The sequence below is a fragment of the Propithecus coquereli genome, unplaced genomic scaffold, assembly GCF_000956105.1.
Source record: "Propithecus coquereli isolate 6110/MARCELLA unplaced genomic scaffold, Pcoq_1.0 Scaffold27, whole genome shotgun sequence".
Classification (NCBI taxonomy): Eukaryota; Metazoa; Chordata; class Mammalia; order Primates; family Indriidae; genus Propithecus; species Propithecus coquereli.
In genome coordinates, this window is record NW_012148285.1 from 3015565 (window position 1) to 3032887 (window position 17323).

At 56.3% G+C, this 17323-nt stretch overlaps 2 protein-coding genes across 2 annotated transcripts in view; one reads left to right on the forward strand and one right to left on the reverse strand.

Annotated features, from left to right (window-relative positions):
* Positions 1-1689: 1689 nt before the first annotated feature.
* On the reverse strand, positions 1690-7197 carry UBALD1 (UBA-like domain containing 1). The gene is made up of 3 exons (XM_012647819.1): positions 6960-7197; positions 3254-3316; positions 1690-2780 (listed from the first exon to the last, which is right to left on the reverse strand). The coding sequence occupies exons 1-3, from the start codon at positions 7077-7079 to the stop codon at positions 2430-2432; spliced, it is 534 nt and encodes a 177-aa protein (XP_012503273.1). The 5' UTR covers positions 7080-7197; the 3' UTR covers positions 1690-2429.
* Positions 7198-12281: 5084 nt separating this feature from the next.
* Positions 12282-17323, forward strand: part of MGRN1 (mahogunin ring finger 1, E3 ubiquitin protein ligase) — a 44746-nt gene continuing 39704 nt past the window's right edge. The window contains 1 exon segment of the mRNA XM_012647748.1: positions 12282-12525. Within this exon segment, the coding sequence (XP_012503202.1) occupies positions 12438-12525 (88 nt within the window). The 5' untranslated portion in view covers positions 12282-12437.

Here is a 17323-nt window from a genome sequence, read left to right on the forward strand (position 1 = left end):
GCTCTTGCTCAGGCTGGTTTCGAACTCCTGAGCTCAAACAATCTGCCCGCCTCGGCCTCCCAGAGAGCTAGGATTACAGGCGTGAGCCACTGCGCCCGGCTTAGCAGACGTTTTTGATTGTTACAACTGGGGGGTGCTACTTACTGGGTCAAGTGGGCGGGGCAGGGTTCACGGATGTTGCCGACATCCCACACGCAAAGGACAGCACCCACTGTAGGGACAATGATCCAGCCCCAAATGTCAACAGTGCCCACGTTCAAAAAGCCAGACCTACAGGAACCTCAGTCCCTTCATCCTTAATGTGACGCCTGAGTCCTCCAGGCCCAGCACACAGAAACGGCCTCACCTCTGGCATTTAATAAAGATGTTGCGTAGGACATTTCCTAAACTTTAATGTCTATTTGGTACCAGGGGCTCCTGTTGGATTCTGACTTGGGGGGTCTGGGCTGGGGCCTGAGGTCTTGAGTGTCTAACAAGCTCCCAGGTGATGCTGCTGGCCTAGGACCCACACTGAATAGCAAGGGTGTGGTCCACTACGGGCCACCCAAAGGGCCCACTATGCAGAATTCTAGACCATGCACTGTCTCGTAGCTGACAAGTACAGCCACCTCTGCAACCTGCCTGCTGGGAGAGCCCTGGCAGACTCTCCCCACACAGCAGATCACCCCAAAACACCTGTCTGCAAAGCATTTCTCCTACCACTGGAAGGCAGGTGTGGCAGTTTCCTGAGAATTTTTTACACTCCAAAGAACAGAGAAGCTGCAAAGGCTCAGGAAGCTGGAGCTGCCCCACCCCCATTCCGCCTGCTTGCTCCCTCCTCTGCTGCACGGGCACTCCAGGCGGTCCATGGGGCCGGCTGCCCAAAAGATGGGTTTCAAGGTGGTGACAAGCAGCAGCTCGAGCAGGGGTCCCTGCAGCCAGTCCAGTGACACCCAGCCAGTGAACAGCCGTCCCAGGAGGGCTTTGTCAGCAGAGCCTGTGCAGCTTCCAGCTGGGCAGAGATGAGGCAGACGCTGGCATGGCAAGGAGGAAGCACAGACGTGGTCCTGGGTGTGAGAGAGCAGGAAAGGTGGACGGGCAGTGCCGGATGCCAAGCCAAGCGCTGGACCTCCTGCAACAGGAGAAACTCTCCGGCGCCACCCTAGACTAGAATTCAGTTTTGCCTGTGAAGAGCTGCAAGCTAAGCCCCTCACAAGGGCACAAGGCTGAGAGTGCCTTCTCCCAAAGTGGCCCCTGGGACCTGCTACCTACTCCCCAGGTTGCCAGGCTGGACGCTGCCCTGCCCGTGCCCTCTTCAGCCCCACTGGATCTACATCCAACCTGCCACCTGGCCCCAGAGGCCCTGGCCCACTCCACCATGTGTGCTGAGGCTGACGCAGAGGTCCAGCCTGCAGCCAGCCCCTGGAGCCATGACCAAAACGGGGAAGACGGAAGGCACTAGTGGGCCCTGCTTGCCCACATGGGGGGCAGACCTGTCCAGCTGAGTAGGAGAGTAGGGGTAAGTGGACAGAGGCTGGGATCTGGCAACACAGGCCGGAAACTAACTTCATGGGAAAAGCCTTGGATGGGCAGGAAGATTCCAGAGCATGTTGTGGTTTGAAAGAGCACAACAGGCAGCAGTGTGCAGCTGGGGAGACCGGGCCTGCCAGCAGCAAAGCCTAGGATAGGAGGCAAGACCACAGAGCCTGGTGTGGTTTGGAATTCTTTCTTCTCTTTTGTTCAAACGGGAAAGGAAATGGATATCGGTGCCCCTGGGCTCTGGGGGAGGCATGCAGGCAGCCCCAGCAGGCAGGCGCTGGGGTGGGTGGGAAGGGTCCTGGAGTTTCCCATGATCCTTTTCTCTGCAGGGGCAGCAATGCTGGCTGACGAGGAGGTGGGGCAAGGCAGGGCCCTGGCAGGGGCGGCGGGTGAGGGCCTGGGGCTCACTCTAACATGCAAAGTCCAGCTGCCCCATGCGCTAGGTTGCGTTCTGAAGAGCGACATACATATAAATACACAGACACAGCTACACCCACACATGCGGAGAAGGCTCTGCGCCCTCGAGGGTGGGGATCTGGGCCTGCCGGCCCCTACGGAGCTCCAAGTCAGGAGCCAGCAGCGTCTCAGCCGGGCGATTCTCCGCAGCACCCCCTGGGCTGGGGCGGGGCGGGTGAGTCCTCGAGGGAAGGCTGTTTGGTCTCTGAAGTTCTGTCCACCAGGCACCCAAACCACTCTGAACCAAATCCAAGCGTGCTGGGTGCTGCGAACTCATGTGTGTGCAGCTGTGCATGCTGGCACAAGACATGTCCCTGCCTGGCTAGAGTCCGGTCTCCCCTCCAGGGCTCTGGGGAACAGGGGTGCAGACAGAGAAGGGGTGAAGGGGGCCCGCGGAGACGTCCTCTCCCCCGCCCCACGGGGTCCTGGCCTCCGGGAGGGGGGAGGGGCCTCCCTTATCTCTCTGCCTCCATGGCAGGGTGGGCCCTCGGTTCTGAGGCAGCCTGTTGAGGGGCCAGGGGTGGCCAGTCTGAAGCTGGGGAAGGGGGTGCCGGAGTCCACAGGGGTGGCTGTGGCTGGTGGTGCTGTGGGCCCCCGGGGGGCGAGGCCGCAGTCGGCCAGCTGGGTGTCGCAAAGCTGCCGGTGGCGGCATGGGGGAAGTGCGGTGGGGGCGAGGTGGCTGTTGCGGCCATCGGGCTGCCGCTGCCGCCACCGTGGAAGCTCTCAGAGGCCTTGAGACGGGAGAACATGGTGAGGGCATCAGGGAAGTTGGGGGGCGTGGCAGGGGTGTTGGCGGGAGTGCACATCTGTGGGGGAAGAATGGAGAGAGGGAGTGAGCACCCCTTTCTGCAAGAGCCCCCTCAGGTCCCCCACTGCCTCCGGAGAGGAGACACACGGCCAGCCCATTATTGGGAAGACTGTGTCCCTTGCCCAGATGCCACTGGAGCAGCACCCTGGCCCCGCCACCCAGGAGCTCGCAGAGGAAAGGCGCTGCGATGAGCGGACCCGGCCTCCCTGGGGGTGGCGGAGGGTCCAGATCCGCACTGGCTCCGGGGCCGCGAGGCTTTGTCAGCGCTCCCCAGGTCCCACGGGAGCTGGATCCAGGATGCCCACTGAGCCTGGACACCTGATGGCCCAACTCCAAGCAGGTCTGGCCCATGTGCACCAGAGCCCGCCTCCACCTGCGCTGCTATGCTGCGTGAACTACCCCAGCCTCCTCCCTCCCAGCCCAGAACTGGGGCCCCATGAGCCACCCCTTGGGGTTCCAGAGGACACTTACCATCTGGTGGTGGTGGTGGCTGTAGGGGATGTTGGTCTCCTGGAAGAAGGCGCTGAGGGCAGTCTGCAGGGAGAAAGGCCCACACTCACCCTCCAGGACCTGGCCGGCCTTGCGGCTGCCCCTGTTCCCAGGCTCCTCTGGGCTTGGTGCAAGCCTGGCCTGACCACCTGACCAACCGGGCGGAAGGGCAGGCTGAGGAGGCTGAGGCCGGCGGTGTGCCTGTCACCACCCAACCCCCCACTGCCCAGGGAGGTGTCAGGACACTCAGACAGTTCAGACGGGTGGTAGAGACCCTCATGACACTCACTCTTTGCCACCTGCCAGCCAGGTGCCCACAGCTTGCAGAGCCCACCCCTTGTGCATACCAGGCATTGTCACCATGACAGGGGAGGGGAGAGAGTGCCCTCGCCCTGTCTCATGGGAAAGACTGTGGCTCCTAAGTAGCCCAGCTAGACCTAAACCTTTGATTCGGCAGAGTCTAGCCTGGCTCTGCCACCACCTCAATAGATGGCAAGTCCTGACTCTTCTCTGAGCCTCGCTTTCCTCATCTGTAAACCAGAGGGAGCTTAAGGAAGGAGTCTGGGCCTGGAGGGTGGAGACCTACGTCTCCAGCCAGCTCTGCCTTGGACTAACCAAGTGGCCCGTCTGGGCCTCAGTCTCCCCATCTGTAACACAGACACTGGACTAGGTGGCTTCCAGCTTCCCCTCCTCTGCAACAGTGATCTCCTAAAATCACCGTATTTCAGCCAGGAGAGCCTAGAATTAAGTGGGAATGTCTGGGTTTTCCACTCACTCACTGACCCACCTGAGCCTCCCGTGGAATGTTCTCACGGTGGTGGAGCAGGAGGGCAGCCCCTGGACTGGGCCCACCATCCCACGTACAACTGCTCCTGCAGAGCTCCCTGGCCACCAGCTACTAGCTGCACCACTGCCACATGCCACACTGAGCAAGGTGCCCACATCAAGCAGGAGCATGTGTCGCCATCATTAAGCCCAGAGCAGGGACTAGTATCACCCGTTTTACAGACAGGGAAACTGAGGGACAAAGTGATTTGCTGTGGGTCACTTGGTCAGCAAAATGCAAAGGTGGGGTTAAGACCCCAGACTGTGACTCCAGGCCTCAGACCAGCCCAGGCGCTGCGTGTCAGCTCAGCTGGTTCCCCAGGCCCTGGGGGGAGGTGCTGGCATTTGGTGTGTCCTGGCTTGGCCTCTGCAGAGGGGGTGTCGGAGGGAAATGAAGCTGCTCTTGCCAAAGTGCTGGGTGAGGGAGCCCTGCAAGTGTGTGAGGGGTCCTTGGGGGCCCTGCCAAGTCCCAGGCCTGGCTGTGTTAGCAACTTACTGGCCCCTCCCCTGCCCCAACACACTCAGAAATGCCCGTCAGGCTCCCAGGGCTTGCCCTCAGGGGTTTTAATTTTTTTTTTAGTAAATTCAAATAAACTATCCTGGGAATTTCCTGATGAAGACACCCTACCCCGGTGTCCCCAAACGGGTGTGGGCGCTCAGGCATTGGTGCTGGTGTCTAAGCGCCTCCCTGACCCCAAGACCCTCTGGCAGCAGGGGCTGCTCCCCACAGCCCAGGCGCACTCTGCAAACCCCAGCACATCGGACCCTCCCCTCTAAAGGCCACTGAGTGAGTTCTCCATTGAGAAACATCTGCCCCACTAGACGGAGGCCCCTCCCCTTGCTGCCTTCTGCCCCCATTAGCACCTGAATCACAGAGAATGTGACCCAGAAACTCTGGCAGCCGGTAGGAGAGCACAGAGGGGGATGGGATTCGGTGAGGAACCCCTCTCCCACTCCCATGCAGAGGCCTGAGGTACAGCCACCTTACATGAGCTAAGGGCACAGGGCTCCTGCCTGTGGAGGCCACCAGAGCCCCCCAGGCTAGTTGTCCCCCAGACACTTCAATTTTCAAAGCTGTGTTTTAGGGTTTTTTTTTTTTTTTTTTTTTAAGAGACAGAGTCTATTGCCCAGGCTGGAGCGCAGTGGCTTGATTATAGCTTACTGCAGCCTTGAACTTCTGGGCTCAGGCAAAGGAATCTTCCTGCCTCAGCCTCCCAAAGTGCTGGGATTACAGGTATGAGCCACCATGCCCGGCCCAAAGCTGCATTTTCAATTCAGCTGCGCGGCCTGAGGGACACAGCCTGGGTGCCAGCTGGGTGCCAGGCTCTGAGGGCTGGGCTGAGTTCTGCAGGCAGGGCCCACTTCCCACTGGACACCTGCCTGCCCTGCCCTAGGTAGGGAGGGAACCTGTATGCAGATGTGGGACTCAAGCAAACTGCCACGAATGTGGTTTTGCAAGTTTTGCCACATCCAGCCCTTGAGACAAACAGGGCTGTTAGGTGGGGAGCTGGGAGCTCCTCCAGGTGGGGCTGCTTGGGGGAGGGGGCCGTGAGCTGGCCATTGGAGACCGACTCACACTTCTGCCCCCCCAGGTACAGAAGAGGAAACTGAGGCCAGAAAGACAGAGCAGGCTCCATCTCATGGGACGAAGACTGCCCAGGGTCAGTGCTACTGAGATCTGTGCTAGGAAGGCGGTGGGCAAGGAGAAAAGGATGGATTCCTCTGGATGGAAGGGCAACTGCCTCCTTAGTCTGTCCCAAGCTTGGGACGTTCTGATCCCCATCCCATACCCAGGGGGCCAAGCCCCAGAGCCCTCTGCCTCCCCGTCCTCCTGCAGGCCCAAACACCTTCCCTGGGATGGCTCCCCATTGGGAAACCAAGATCCTGGGCCCCCAGCTGGGCACGGGCACTACCAGATTGGCTGATGGTGTGACGCTACACCTGAGAGTCTGGCCCCAACCCTAGATACTACCACGGAATTATTTCTGGGGTTTACGAATTAGGGAAGGGCCGGGGGACCCCTTGGCAGCACACACCACGGGCACTACAGCTCTATGGGTCAGTGTAGGCCCCGGGGAGTAGAAGCCAGACTGGAACAGCCCCACCTCCTGCCCTGCTAGCCGGAAAGCTAGTGAACCGTGTACACCTCCCTGGCACAGAATCCCCTGCCAGCCCCGAGGGCACCCGGACACACACGTGGACTCCCCAGGCGCGCCTCTGGAGCGGGGTACACACACGCCCATCCCCACGCTGTAGTGTGGGGCCCCAAACCACCACCCACCCGCTCCGTGCTGCGTGTACCCACACCCCACACCACCACACCGTACTGGGCGCCGGCACCATCCGCAAAACCGCCACATGCGTACACGCCGAGCGGAACCAAACGCAGCGGGCGGACTGCGCGTTCACACACGCGCCAACATGTCCACACGTACACAGCCCGGTGTGCCCCGCTGACGCCGTAGCGCGGTGCGTGCGTAAATACAAACGCACATGTCCGCGTAAGCGCCCGCCGCCCCCCGGGCGCACCGACTCCCGGACCCCACGCACGGGCGGCCCCGCCCGGCCGAGGCCTGGGGCGACCTCCTTCCGGCTGTCCGTCCGCGGCGCCGCCCAGCCTGGCCGTTACTGGGACAAAAGCGGGGACCGTCTCGACCGCCGGGGACTCGGGACCCTTCGGGGGCGCGCGGCGTTTCCGCGCCCCGCCGCCCCGGCCCGCCCGCCGCGAGCCCCGGGCCCCGACACCGCCGGGACTGTCGGGAGAGCGGGTCGCGTCCGCGGCGGGCCCCGAGGACGCACGGCCACACGTGTCCACCCCGGCCGCGGCCCCGCGCGGACACTCGGCCCAGCCCCGGCCGCGCACCTCGAACTGCCAGTGGGCCGCCTGCAGCAGCTGCTTCGCCTGGTCGGCCGCGCAGCCCGCCGTCAGCACGAACTGGTTGATCATGACCTGGTGCTTGAGCTCGTCCATGTTCACGGACATGGCGCCGCGCGCTGCCCTCCGGCCGCACTCGCCGCTCGGCCGCCGCCTCACGCGTCCACCATTAGCGAGCCGGCTCCGGCTAATACAAATATTTACCGTGCGGCTCTGACTCACCGCGCCTCGCCTCGCTCGCGGCCGCCGCGGCATGCTGGGACATGTAGTCCCGCGCCCCCGCCGCGCGGCGCCGGCCGGCGGGGCGTGGACAGGCGCCCGCACCTGCGGGTGGCCAGGGCCGCAGTCCGCGCGAGGGTGCAGACGCCGCGCCGCGGGGGCCTGGCCAAGGCTGGGGACCCGAACCCCTCGGTGCTCGGCGTCGCGCTGTGGCAAGCAGGCGCTCCCGTAGAGCGGGAGCGCTGGGCTGCGAGGCCCCGCAGGCCTGGTACGCAGTGGGCGCCAACACTTAAGTTCTAGTTCAGAGAATGAGTCAGTCTGCCCTTCAAAGCTCTGCTCGAAGCCACCGCCTCCAGGCAGCCTTCCGGGTCTCCCCAGTTTAGTCACGCATCGCCCACCCGAGGCGCGGGCCCTCCCCAAGCCTGGCTCCCGCCCTGCCACACAGTAGGCCCGCACACAGTCTGGGGAAAGGATGGCGCGCGGGACAGACCGGCGTCCTCGGGGTGCCTCGGGGTCCTGCTCGCGGCAGTACTCCCACTTTCCCACGCAAAATCTCGTGTTCTTTGCCCGGGATCCCGGCCTTCAGAGGCGGGCGCTAGGACCCCACGGAGCCAGTTCCGGAGTGGCCCCGAACTCCCATTCCCAGAGTGCCCTGGTTTATTTGCATCGTCCTGTCCCGGGTGACGTCAGCTGAGTGAGGCCGCGCCTCGACCAATGGGTAGCCTCAGGGTGTTAGGACCTGGCCATATAAGGTAAACAAAGCTGGCTGCCCAATGAGGCGGCGACGGGGGCGGGCGCTGGGTCAGGGCAGGCGGGGGCGCGTCACGTGGCGAGCGGGGGCGGGGCGTTGCGGGCTGTGTTTACAGCCCCGCACATGTGGCTTCCGGTTGACGTCGCGGGTTGGCGAGTGGGGCCCGGCCTGGCTCTGAGCTGGCCGGGGTAGCGAGGTGGGGTTGCTCCCGCTCTGAGTGACCTTGGCCCGATTCTTTGTGCTTCCTGGCCCCATATCCATTCGTTGAGCCATTATTTGTTGGGCCCTTCCTCTGTGTCTGGCCCTGACCTGGTCCGGGGCTACAGGAGAGCAAAGCCGGGGTAGGGGGCTGTGCCCACGGCTGGGGGAGCGAATGTCAGGAATCCTAAGGACAAATGTAGCACTGCAAATACGGAAAGTGCCCTAAGGAAGCAGGCACAGATCTGGGGATGGGTTAAGGGCCATCGAAGTGTTTTAAGAGATCTGATCCCTAGTTCGCATTAGGGTCACTGTGGCTGTGGTAATGTGGGGACCAGATAGTGATGAAGTCCAGTACGAATCAGGTGATGTTCTGGGTGTGCCTGGCTCCAGGGAAGGGTGCCCCTCCCTGCGGAATTGGATTGAAAGGAGGGACCAGCCCCAAGGTTGGGCTACCTGGATGGGCCTTCATCCCTGCTTGGGGCTTTCCCATGGGGTGGCAGGAGGAGAATAATGGAGTAACTGGTGGACAGGGCTGAAACATCCTGGGTTTGGGAGGGTGGGGGTGGAAAGGCGATGGCACCGTGATAGCTCAGAGGGTTGAGGAGGGAAGGGAGTCAGGGAGCAGTGGAATCCACCTCTGAGGGCTGGAGCTGGGAGCTTGGGCCATGGGCAGGGAGAGGTCACTGAGTGTCAGGTACCTTAGCCCTGGCAGAAGCCACCTGACCCCGGGAAATACTGTTTAAGCCTTTTTCCTGCCCGGGAGGGCATCACTCAGGGGCTTTTTTCTTTGCAAACCCCGATGGTGCCAAGAGATTTTTGCTCTTGGTGAGAATCACCCCTTACCTTTGCAAAGCATCATACTTGTGAATTAACGTGGGTAAAGTGCTCAGCACAGGCTACGCACACAATAAAGGCAGCTTGGAATATGGTGACTGCTAAAATTATTATCGTTGGAACTGCAACACAGCATGGTAGAAGGTGGGGAAGTTCTAGGGTCAGACAGACCTGGTTGTCAGTCTTAATGGTTTACTGACTGGTGTTGAGCAAGTTACTTTATCCCTGAGTTTCGGTTCCTCACCTGCGGAGCTCTGAGCTCTCCCAGAGCTGCTGTGGGGCTTATGCTTCTGAAATGCGTGGGCCTCAGTGTACCAGTTCCAGCACTCTCTGACCCCTTTGACCCCTCTGGGCCACTCTGGGGAGCCCAATCCTCATTTTACAAATAAAGGAACTGAGGTTGGAATCCTCTGATGTTCAGAACCTGAGGAGAACAGGTACCTGGTGGGCCAGCAGGGTGTGTTTCTGGTAAGGGAGGGTGGGTACTGTCCTGGCAGGGCCCACTGAGGACTTTTCTTGTTCAGGGAGGCAGGAAGTGCCTTTACCCCTCCTCCCACCCTCATCCAGGTACCACTCAGATACCTGCCCAGGCTTGCCCAGATACCTGCCCTGAAGGAGCTGTCCCAGGCCAGTAGGCTGGCAGGGGCAAAGGTCACCTTGCTGGTCTCCTGTGCCTCACCCCCCTCAGCCGGCTTGTTTTTCCAGGGGCAACAGGGAAGGAAAAAAAACAACTTTGTTTTCAGTCAAGATGAACCTGGCTGAAGAGTGGACTTTGGATTTCTTGCTGGATGGGATGGGACCTGACAGTAAATGGGGGGAGGGGAGGAGAAGGCATTTCCCTGAGGGCCAGAGAGGTTGAGGGCTTTGCCAGAGTTCACATGGTCAGTTGGTGGCATGCCCTGGCCTCCTCCTCCTCACTCCCACCCTTCCACCGACGTGTTTATGAAACACCCACTGGGGAACACAAAAATTGGCCAGGATCCTGTCCCCTCAGGAGGCTTGAGAGGAAGTCTAGACTTGAGAGACTCAGACCAGGAAGCCATGAGCTGTCCCCTGGGTCTGTCTTTATGTTTCAAAGAATCTAGTATTGACTGAGGGGCCTCCAGATCTGTCCCCCACCTTGCTCCTGACCTCTGATTCTATACTCTCCCCCTCCCTTGATTCTAGCCCACTGGCCTTTGATCTCTTGGACCATACTCAGTTCTCTCCTGCCTCAGTGTTTTTGCTCGTGTGCTCACCCCCATGTAGAACCTGGAGCAGCCTGACCCCTCCTCACACTTTGCCTGGTTGGTTATTAGTTGTATTTCAACTCCTGCCTTAACTCTCACCTCCTCAAAGAAGCCTTCCCTGACTCCTCTATCAATATTATTTCTCTATTATTTCATAGCTCCTCAATCCAGTCCCCCAGAGCACCCACCACATTTTGAAATTATATACTTGTTAACCTTTTTAGGGTCTGTTTCCTCGCTACCCTGCAGACCTGGTGTCTAGCTTGTTCCACCATTTGATGCCTGTTCCCTGGTTCATCACCTGCAAATATTTATCACCTGTCACATAGCAGCTGTGTGATAAATATTTGCTGAACAAATAAATGAATCACCCGAGATGTTAGTGGAACTTGGACCAAATCAGGGAGGGCCTGTCTTCTACCTGGGTGTGTATAAACAGAAAAATATTGCTGGAGGGGCTTTGAGGATACCTCGAGTCCAATGCTCTTTTAAGAAGAATAATTAATCAAATATCCAGCAGGTGAAAACAACTGCCCTGGTCCAGGCTCCAAAAGATGTGCTCTTAGTGCTGTTTTTCCGTGGGAACCACAGGAACCTCTGGACTCTCCCTCCCTCTCCACAAACCGTGAGGGCAGTAAATTGAATGTGGTATTGTACGTGTGTCCATGTACCTGTGTTATGTGACTCAGTGGAAAGAAATGTAAGGGAAGAGAGATCACACTGATTAGGAATGTCCTCAGGCCCATCCTTCCAGGGGCAAGAAACTTGAAATCTGGCACATTGGAGCATGTCTCTGGGGAAGCCAGAAAGTGCTGAGGTAAGAGCAGTGGCCTAGTTCAGATTCCAGCTGTACCACTTATCCGCTATGCAATCTGAGTGAGATACTTCCCTTCTCTGAGCCTCACTTCCTTCTTCTTTAAGATGTGAGTGAAGATAGAACCTGTATCAGAGAATTAAATGAGAGAGTATGTGCAAAGCCCTCAGCGTAATGACATGACAGTGCTCAGTAAATGTGGATCTTGGTTGGGGGCAGGGAGACTTAATCAGGCTCCCCCAAGACCTGGGCTCTCCTCATAATCTCGCAAGTCCCTGATCTACCTTATTCATTTGGCTTCCCAATGGCAAGGTTGGATCCTGGATTCTGGCCCCTGAAAAGGTGTAGAATATATTTTAACGTGGACTGTGGTGAATTTACCATCAGAGGCTCTTGGCCTGCCGCTGCCCTCCCTAGCCACTTTCTTGGTACAGCAGGCTTGACTTGAGAAATCACTCTTCTCGGAATCCCAGTTCCTCAACTGAAACGTAGGTAAAAACCAACCTCTGCTTGGGCCCTGCTTACGGAGTTGTGTGTGAGTCAAGAGCCAGGAAATACTTTGCAAACTGCGAGGTTTTAATCTTGACCTTAATTCTTGCAAACTTGTCTTCAGCACATTGTATGCAGCCTTCCCTCCTTTGTGCCTCAGTTTCCCTGTGTGTAAAATGGGGAGCGGTCTACTGCCTTCCACGGCAATTTGTAAAATGTCTTCAATGCAATTGCCCTGGACGTGGCGCCGGAGAGAGGCCTTGAGTGCTGGCTGGCAAAGGCTAAAAGCAGGTGTCTGGCTTCTTCTGTGCGCACTGCTTCAGGTGAGCCTGGGTTCCGCCCCCCTCTTTCGGGGCGGCAGGTGAGTGTGTGCCCTCTGCTGGTCCGGGCAGGGGGCAAACCCTGGTAAGTGGGGGGGGGGGGCGACCACAGTGGCTCAGGGAGATATTTCAGAACGGGGGTAGGTGGAAGGCGTTGGGGCCCTAGAACTGTCTATATATGGACAGATTATGAAGAGACTAAGGCGTTAAGATGTTAGTGCTGCGCTTGGAACGCGGAGGGAAGGACAATTTGCGGTGCGGCTGCTGGCTCCTTCCCCCGGATTTAGGTCCATTTGGTTCCTCTCGGAGTGGAATCAACGCGTCAGGGCCTGGGCGGGGAGCATCCTGGGAAATGTAGTTCCGCGGCAGGCTCCCCGCACCGCACCTGGCGCCCTCGGCAGCCAGGGGACTCCATTTCCCGGCGTGCCCCGGGCCCCGGGGGCGGAGGGCTGCCGCGGCGTCCGGCCCGGGCCGAGCCGGGGGTAGGGGATCGGAGCCCAGGCGCCGCCGCGGCCGTGGACCAGAGTCCGTGTGGTCCGGGTCATGTCCGCGTGAGGGCACCGCCGCCACCTCCCGCGTCCCGGCCCAAGCCCGGCAGCGCCGCGCACTATGGGCTCCATCCTGAGCCGCCGCATCGCGGGGGTGGAGGACATCGACATCCAGGCGAACTCGGCCTACCGCTACCCCCCGAAGTCTGGTGAGCGCCCGGCCGCGGCCCCCCAGGCGCGGACAGCGAGGCGCGGGCTGGAACGCGGGCCCGGGCGGCAGGCGCGGGGGCGAGACGGGGCGCGCCCGCGCGGGGCATTCGGCAGCGGAGGTTGGGGCGTTGGGGGCGGGGGCGCCCTGCTCGGTCCCCTCCTTGCCACGTTCCTTTCCGGAAGCTCCGCGCTGCCCCTCGGCCCGAGCCGGAGGCGTGGCTGCGGACCCTGGACCGACTGGCCTGAGCCGTACCCGGCTCTGCCACTTCCCGGCTGGGTGACCTTGGGCTAGTCACTTCGCCCCCCTGTGCCTGGGCTCCCTCCTCTGCACACCGGGGTGACTGGTGTTTGAAACTCCTGGGACGGCGAGGTGCTTAGTCCTGGTGCTTCGCTTGTGCTTGGAAAGCGTTCACCGTCACAAGGATTGACCTCTCCACTATGGCCGGTTTCTGCTTTCTTTGGTGGCTTGGTGTGAAGACCGGACACTTACCATCCCATTGGGACAGAGGCTTAACTCTCCCAGTGTGTGGGTGAGGGGAGTGGGGCTGGGCCCAAGAAGATGATTATAACTGATGGAGAGGGACTGGGGTCCTTGCTGGGAGGACAGGGCCTGGAGCCAAGCTGGAGAACAGGAGATGGCTGGAGAGGATCTACTGGATTTTCTGGTCTCTGTTTTAGGACTGAGGTACTGGAGCCACCAGGGAGGAAGTGACTTTCTCAAGTCTCTAAGCTGGATAGAAGCACAGCTGGCACCAGGACCAGGTGTGGGGCTCCTGGAGAAGCCCTGTTCCCATCTGTTCTCCTATCTCTCTTCATGAGCTGGCCTGTCTGGAAACTTTTAGCTCCGCATTCTCAGTCTCCTTCTCATGCAGTCAGTCGCGGTGGAAAGGGGAGAAGGAGGAAGAGGGAGAATTTGGACATCGTGGGGACATGCAGATTGGGTTCTCAGATCTTGGCTTCTCATCTGATCTGATGCCTCATCTCCCAGGTGTCTTCAGACACCCACAGGCCAGATCTCCCAGTGTGGTCCAGGACCACCTGTTCCCACAAGTGGGGCGGCTTGTTAGACATCCCAGGCCCTGCCTCAGAGCTGCTGGGGCCTAGGAACTTCCATTTTAAACCCATTCCCCAGGTGAGTCTGATGTCCACTGAAGTTTGAAAAATTATTCTGCCCTGATTTTGTAAGGTGAAAGGTGAAGGTCCTGGGGCTGCTGGGATGAAAGAGGGAGGAGGAGACTTAGTACAGTTTGGGGACAGTCAGAAGGGGATGGAGTCAGAGCTGGGCAGAAGGCACTGTTTCCTACCAGTTGGGAGATCTCCATGCTTGCTTGTATCCCAGGCACGGCAGTAGGGCAGCCCGGGTAGACCCTGGAGCCTCTGAGGGCTGATATCCCCAGATTGGATGTAGCAGTTGTGTGCTGTTGTCCTCTCCCACCTTTGGTGTTCTTCCAGCCTGTCTTTGGCTGAGTGACCTTGATCAAGTTGCTTAACCCCCCATCACAGTTTCCTCATCTGTAAAATGGGCAGATAGTTTGTATAGTGCTCTGAGCTAGGTGGGTAGCTTAGACTCTAGTAACAGCAGTAGCACGCTAGAGTTATCAAAAAGTTTAATGTGGCACTTCCTACCACCTGGGACCTGAGCACACTTGATGTCCCTTTGGGCATTTGGGCAAAATAACAAATATAGCCCACTTTTAGATTCCGCCATGGCGGATGTTGCTAATCCCTCACGACACTTCTTCCCACTGAGCTTCCGTCACAGAGCACCCCAGTCAGCCGCTATTAATTGGTTGGCGCTGGCACCACAGGTGATGAAGTACATTGGCCACTTGAGTCATGCTGCCAGCCACAGCAGTGCTCTTCTGTCCAAAGGCTGTCGTCTCCTGCTAGTCTTTTGTCCTTTTCTGTTCCTCAACCTTCTGAGTGATCTTGCAGATACTTGTGCCTTTCTTTGTTCATCTCTCCCGGTCCCCAGCCTTGCATGGGGGGGCCTCAGGATCCTGGTCCTGCGCCTTTGTGGTCCGTCAGCTTCCCAGGATCCTCGGGAGAACTCCACGAGGTCAGGGAGCATCGGTCCAAGGCAGGAGGGGCCTTAGTGGTACTTTAGTGTGTTTCCCCAAACGTGGACTGGGAACTGCAGGGACGGTTAAGGGCATTTTAGGGGGCGCCCCCATGGATCATTCACTCACTTTATGAAAAAGTTTGCAGGTTTCTCAATTTTGTTGATTATGTCAAGGAGAAAGAATCATCGAGTGCTAGTATTTTTTTTTTTAACACTTTTCTTACTGTCCAATTTTCTTCAGCATGTACTGCAACAGTGCTCAGCTTGAATTTAATAATATTGGCTTTGTTTTCACGGTATCTTATTTATTTTACTTTTAACAGCTTTACTGAGGTATAATTCATGTACTATACAACTCATCCATTGTAAATGTGATTTGATGATTTTAAATTATAGAGTCATACAATCTTCATAGTCTGTTTTAGAGTTTTCCCTCCCAAAAGTTTCTTTGTGCTTATTTGCAGACAGTCCGTGCCCCTTCCCCCACTCCCAGCCCATCACTGATCTACTTTCTGTCTTTAAAATTTTCCTTTTCTGGCCAGGTGCAGTGGCTCATGCTTGTAATCCCAGCGACTTGGGAGGTTGAGACAGGAGGGTTGCTTGAGCCCAGGAGTTCAAGGACAGCCTGGGCAACATAGTGAGACCCCTCTACAAAAATAAGAAAGATTAGGCCGGGCGTGGTGGCTCACGCCTGTAATCCTAGCTCTCTGAGAGGCTGAGGCGGGCAGATTGTTTGAGCTCAGGAGTTCGAAAGCAGCCTGAGCAAGAGCGAGACCCCGTCTCTACTAAAAAAAATAGAAAGAAATTAATCGAAAAACTAAAAATATATAGAAAAAACTAGCCGGGCATGGTGGCGTATGCCTGTAGTCCCAGCTGCTCTGGAGGCTGAGGCAGGAGGATCGCTTGAGCTCAGGAGTTTGAGGTTGCTGTGAGCTAAGATGACGCCACAGCACTCTAGCCTGGGCAACACAGTGAGACTCTTTGTCTCAAAAAAAAAAGAAAAATTAGCTGTGCCTGGGCATGGTTGCACATGCCCGTACCCCCAGCTGTTTGGGAGGCTGAGGCAGGAGGATCACTTAAGCCTAGGAGTTCAAGTCTACAGTGAGCTGTTACCCTACCATTGTACTTCAGCCTGGGTAACGGAGCGAGATCCCATCTCTAAAAATAAATAAATAAAAATAAAAAATAAAGTAAAAATTTCCTTTTCTGGACATTTCACATAAATGGAATCATACAACACATAGGCTATTTTTGTGTCTGGTGTCTTTCACTTAGCTTGATGTTTTCAAAGTTCATCCATGTTGTAGCATGTGTCTATTTCTCTTATATGGTTATAGTGCATTCTGATTATCTTTCTACCAACGAACATTTGGGTTTGAATAATGCTTCTATGAGCATTCCTGTATAATTTTTTTGTGTGGATATGTATTTTCATTTCTTTTGGCTGTATACCTAAGAGTGGAATTGCTAGATCATATGGTAACTGTGTGTTTAACCTTTTGAGTAACTTGCAAACTTTCCCAAGTTGCTGCACGATTTTACATTAATTCCCACCAACAATGTATCAGGAGTCCAATTTCTCCATATCCTTGGCAACATTTGTCCACCTTTTGATTATAGCCAAGATAGTGTGAGATGGTATCTCACTATGGTAGTGATTTGCATTTCCCTAATGACTGATAATGTTGAGCATTTTTTCAGGTGCTTGTTATCTTGTATATCTTTTGGCTGTGAAATGTCTATTTAAGTCTTTTTTCCAGTTTTTAGAAATTGGATTATCATCTCAGGAAGTTGTAAGAGTTCTTTATTTTGGATATAATTCCTTTATCAGCCATGTGATTTGCAAATATTTTCTACCAGTCTGGCTTGTCTTTTAATTTTCTTAATGGTGTCTCTTTTGAAGAGCAGAAGTTTTTAATTTTTAATTTTTTTTTTTTTTTTTTGAGACAGAGTCTCACTGTGTTTCCTGGGATAGAGTGCTGTGGCGTCATCCTAGCTCACAGCAACCTCAAACTCCTGGGCTCAAGCGATCCTACTGCCTCAGCCTCCCGAGTAGCTGGGACAACAGGCATGTGCCACCATGCGCAGCTGATTTTTTCTATATATTTTTAGTTGTCCGATTAATTTCTTTCTATTTTTAGTAGAGACGGGGTCTCGCTCTTGCTCAGACTGGTCTCCAACTCCTGAGCTCAAACAATCCACCCGCCTGGCCTCCCAAAGTGCTAGGATTACAGGCGTGAGCCGCCGCACCCGGCCAGAAGTTTTTTATTTTGATGAAATCTAATTTATTACTTTTTAAAATGCATAATGTTTTTGGAGTTATGTTTAAGAAATCGTTGCCTAACCCCAGCTCATAAAGACTTTCTCCTTATTTTTTCCCCCAGAAGTTTTATCGTTTTTGCTCTTATATTTAGATCCATTTTGAATTAATGTTTTTCATGTATAGTAACAATCTAAGGTCATTTTTTTGCATATGGAATTCAGTTATTTGAGCATCATTTGCCATAAAGACCATCCTCGTCCCATCAAATTGCATTTGCATTTTTGTCAAAAATCAGTTGACCGTAAGTGTGAGGGTTTATTTTGGAATTCTCTATTCTGCTTCATTGATTTGTATGTCTATCCCAGTGGTTTTCAACTGGGGTGATTTTTGTCCCCCAGGGGACATTTGGCCATGTCTGGAGACATTTTTGATTGTCACAACTGGGGGTATATATTTGTATAACTGGCATTTA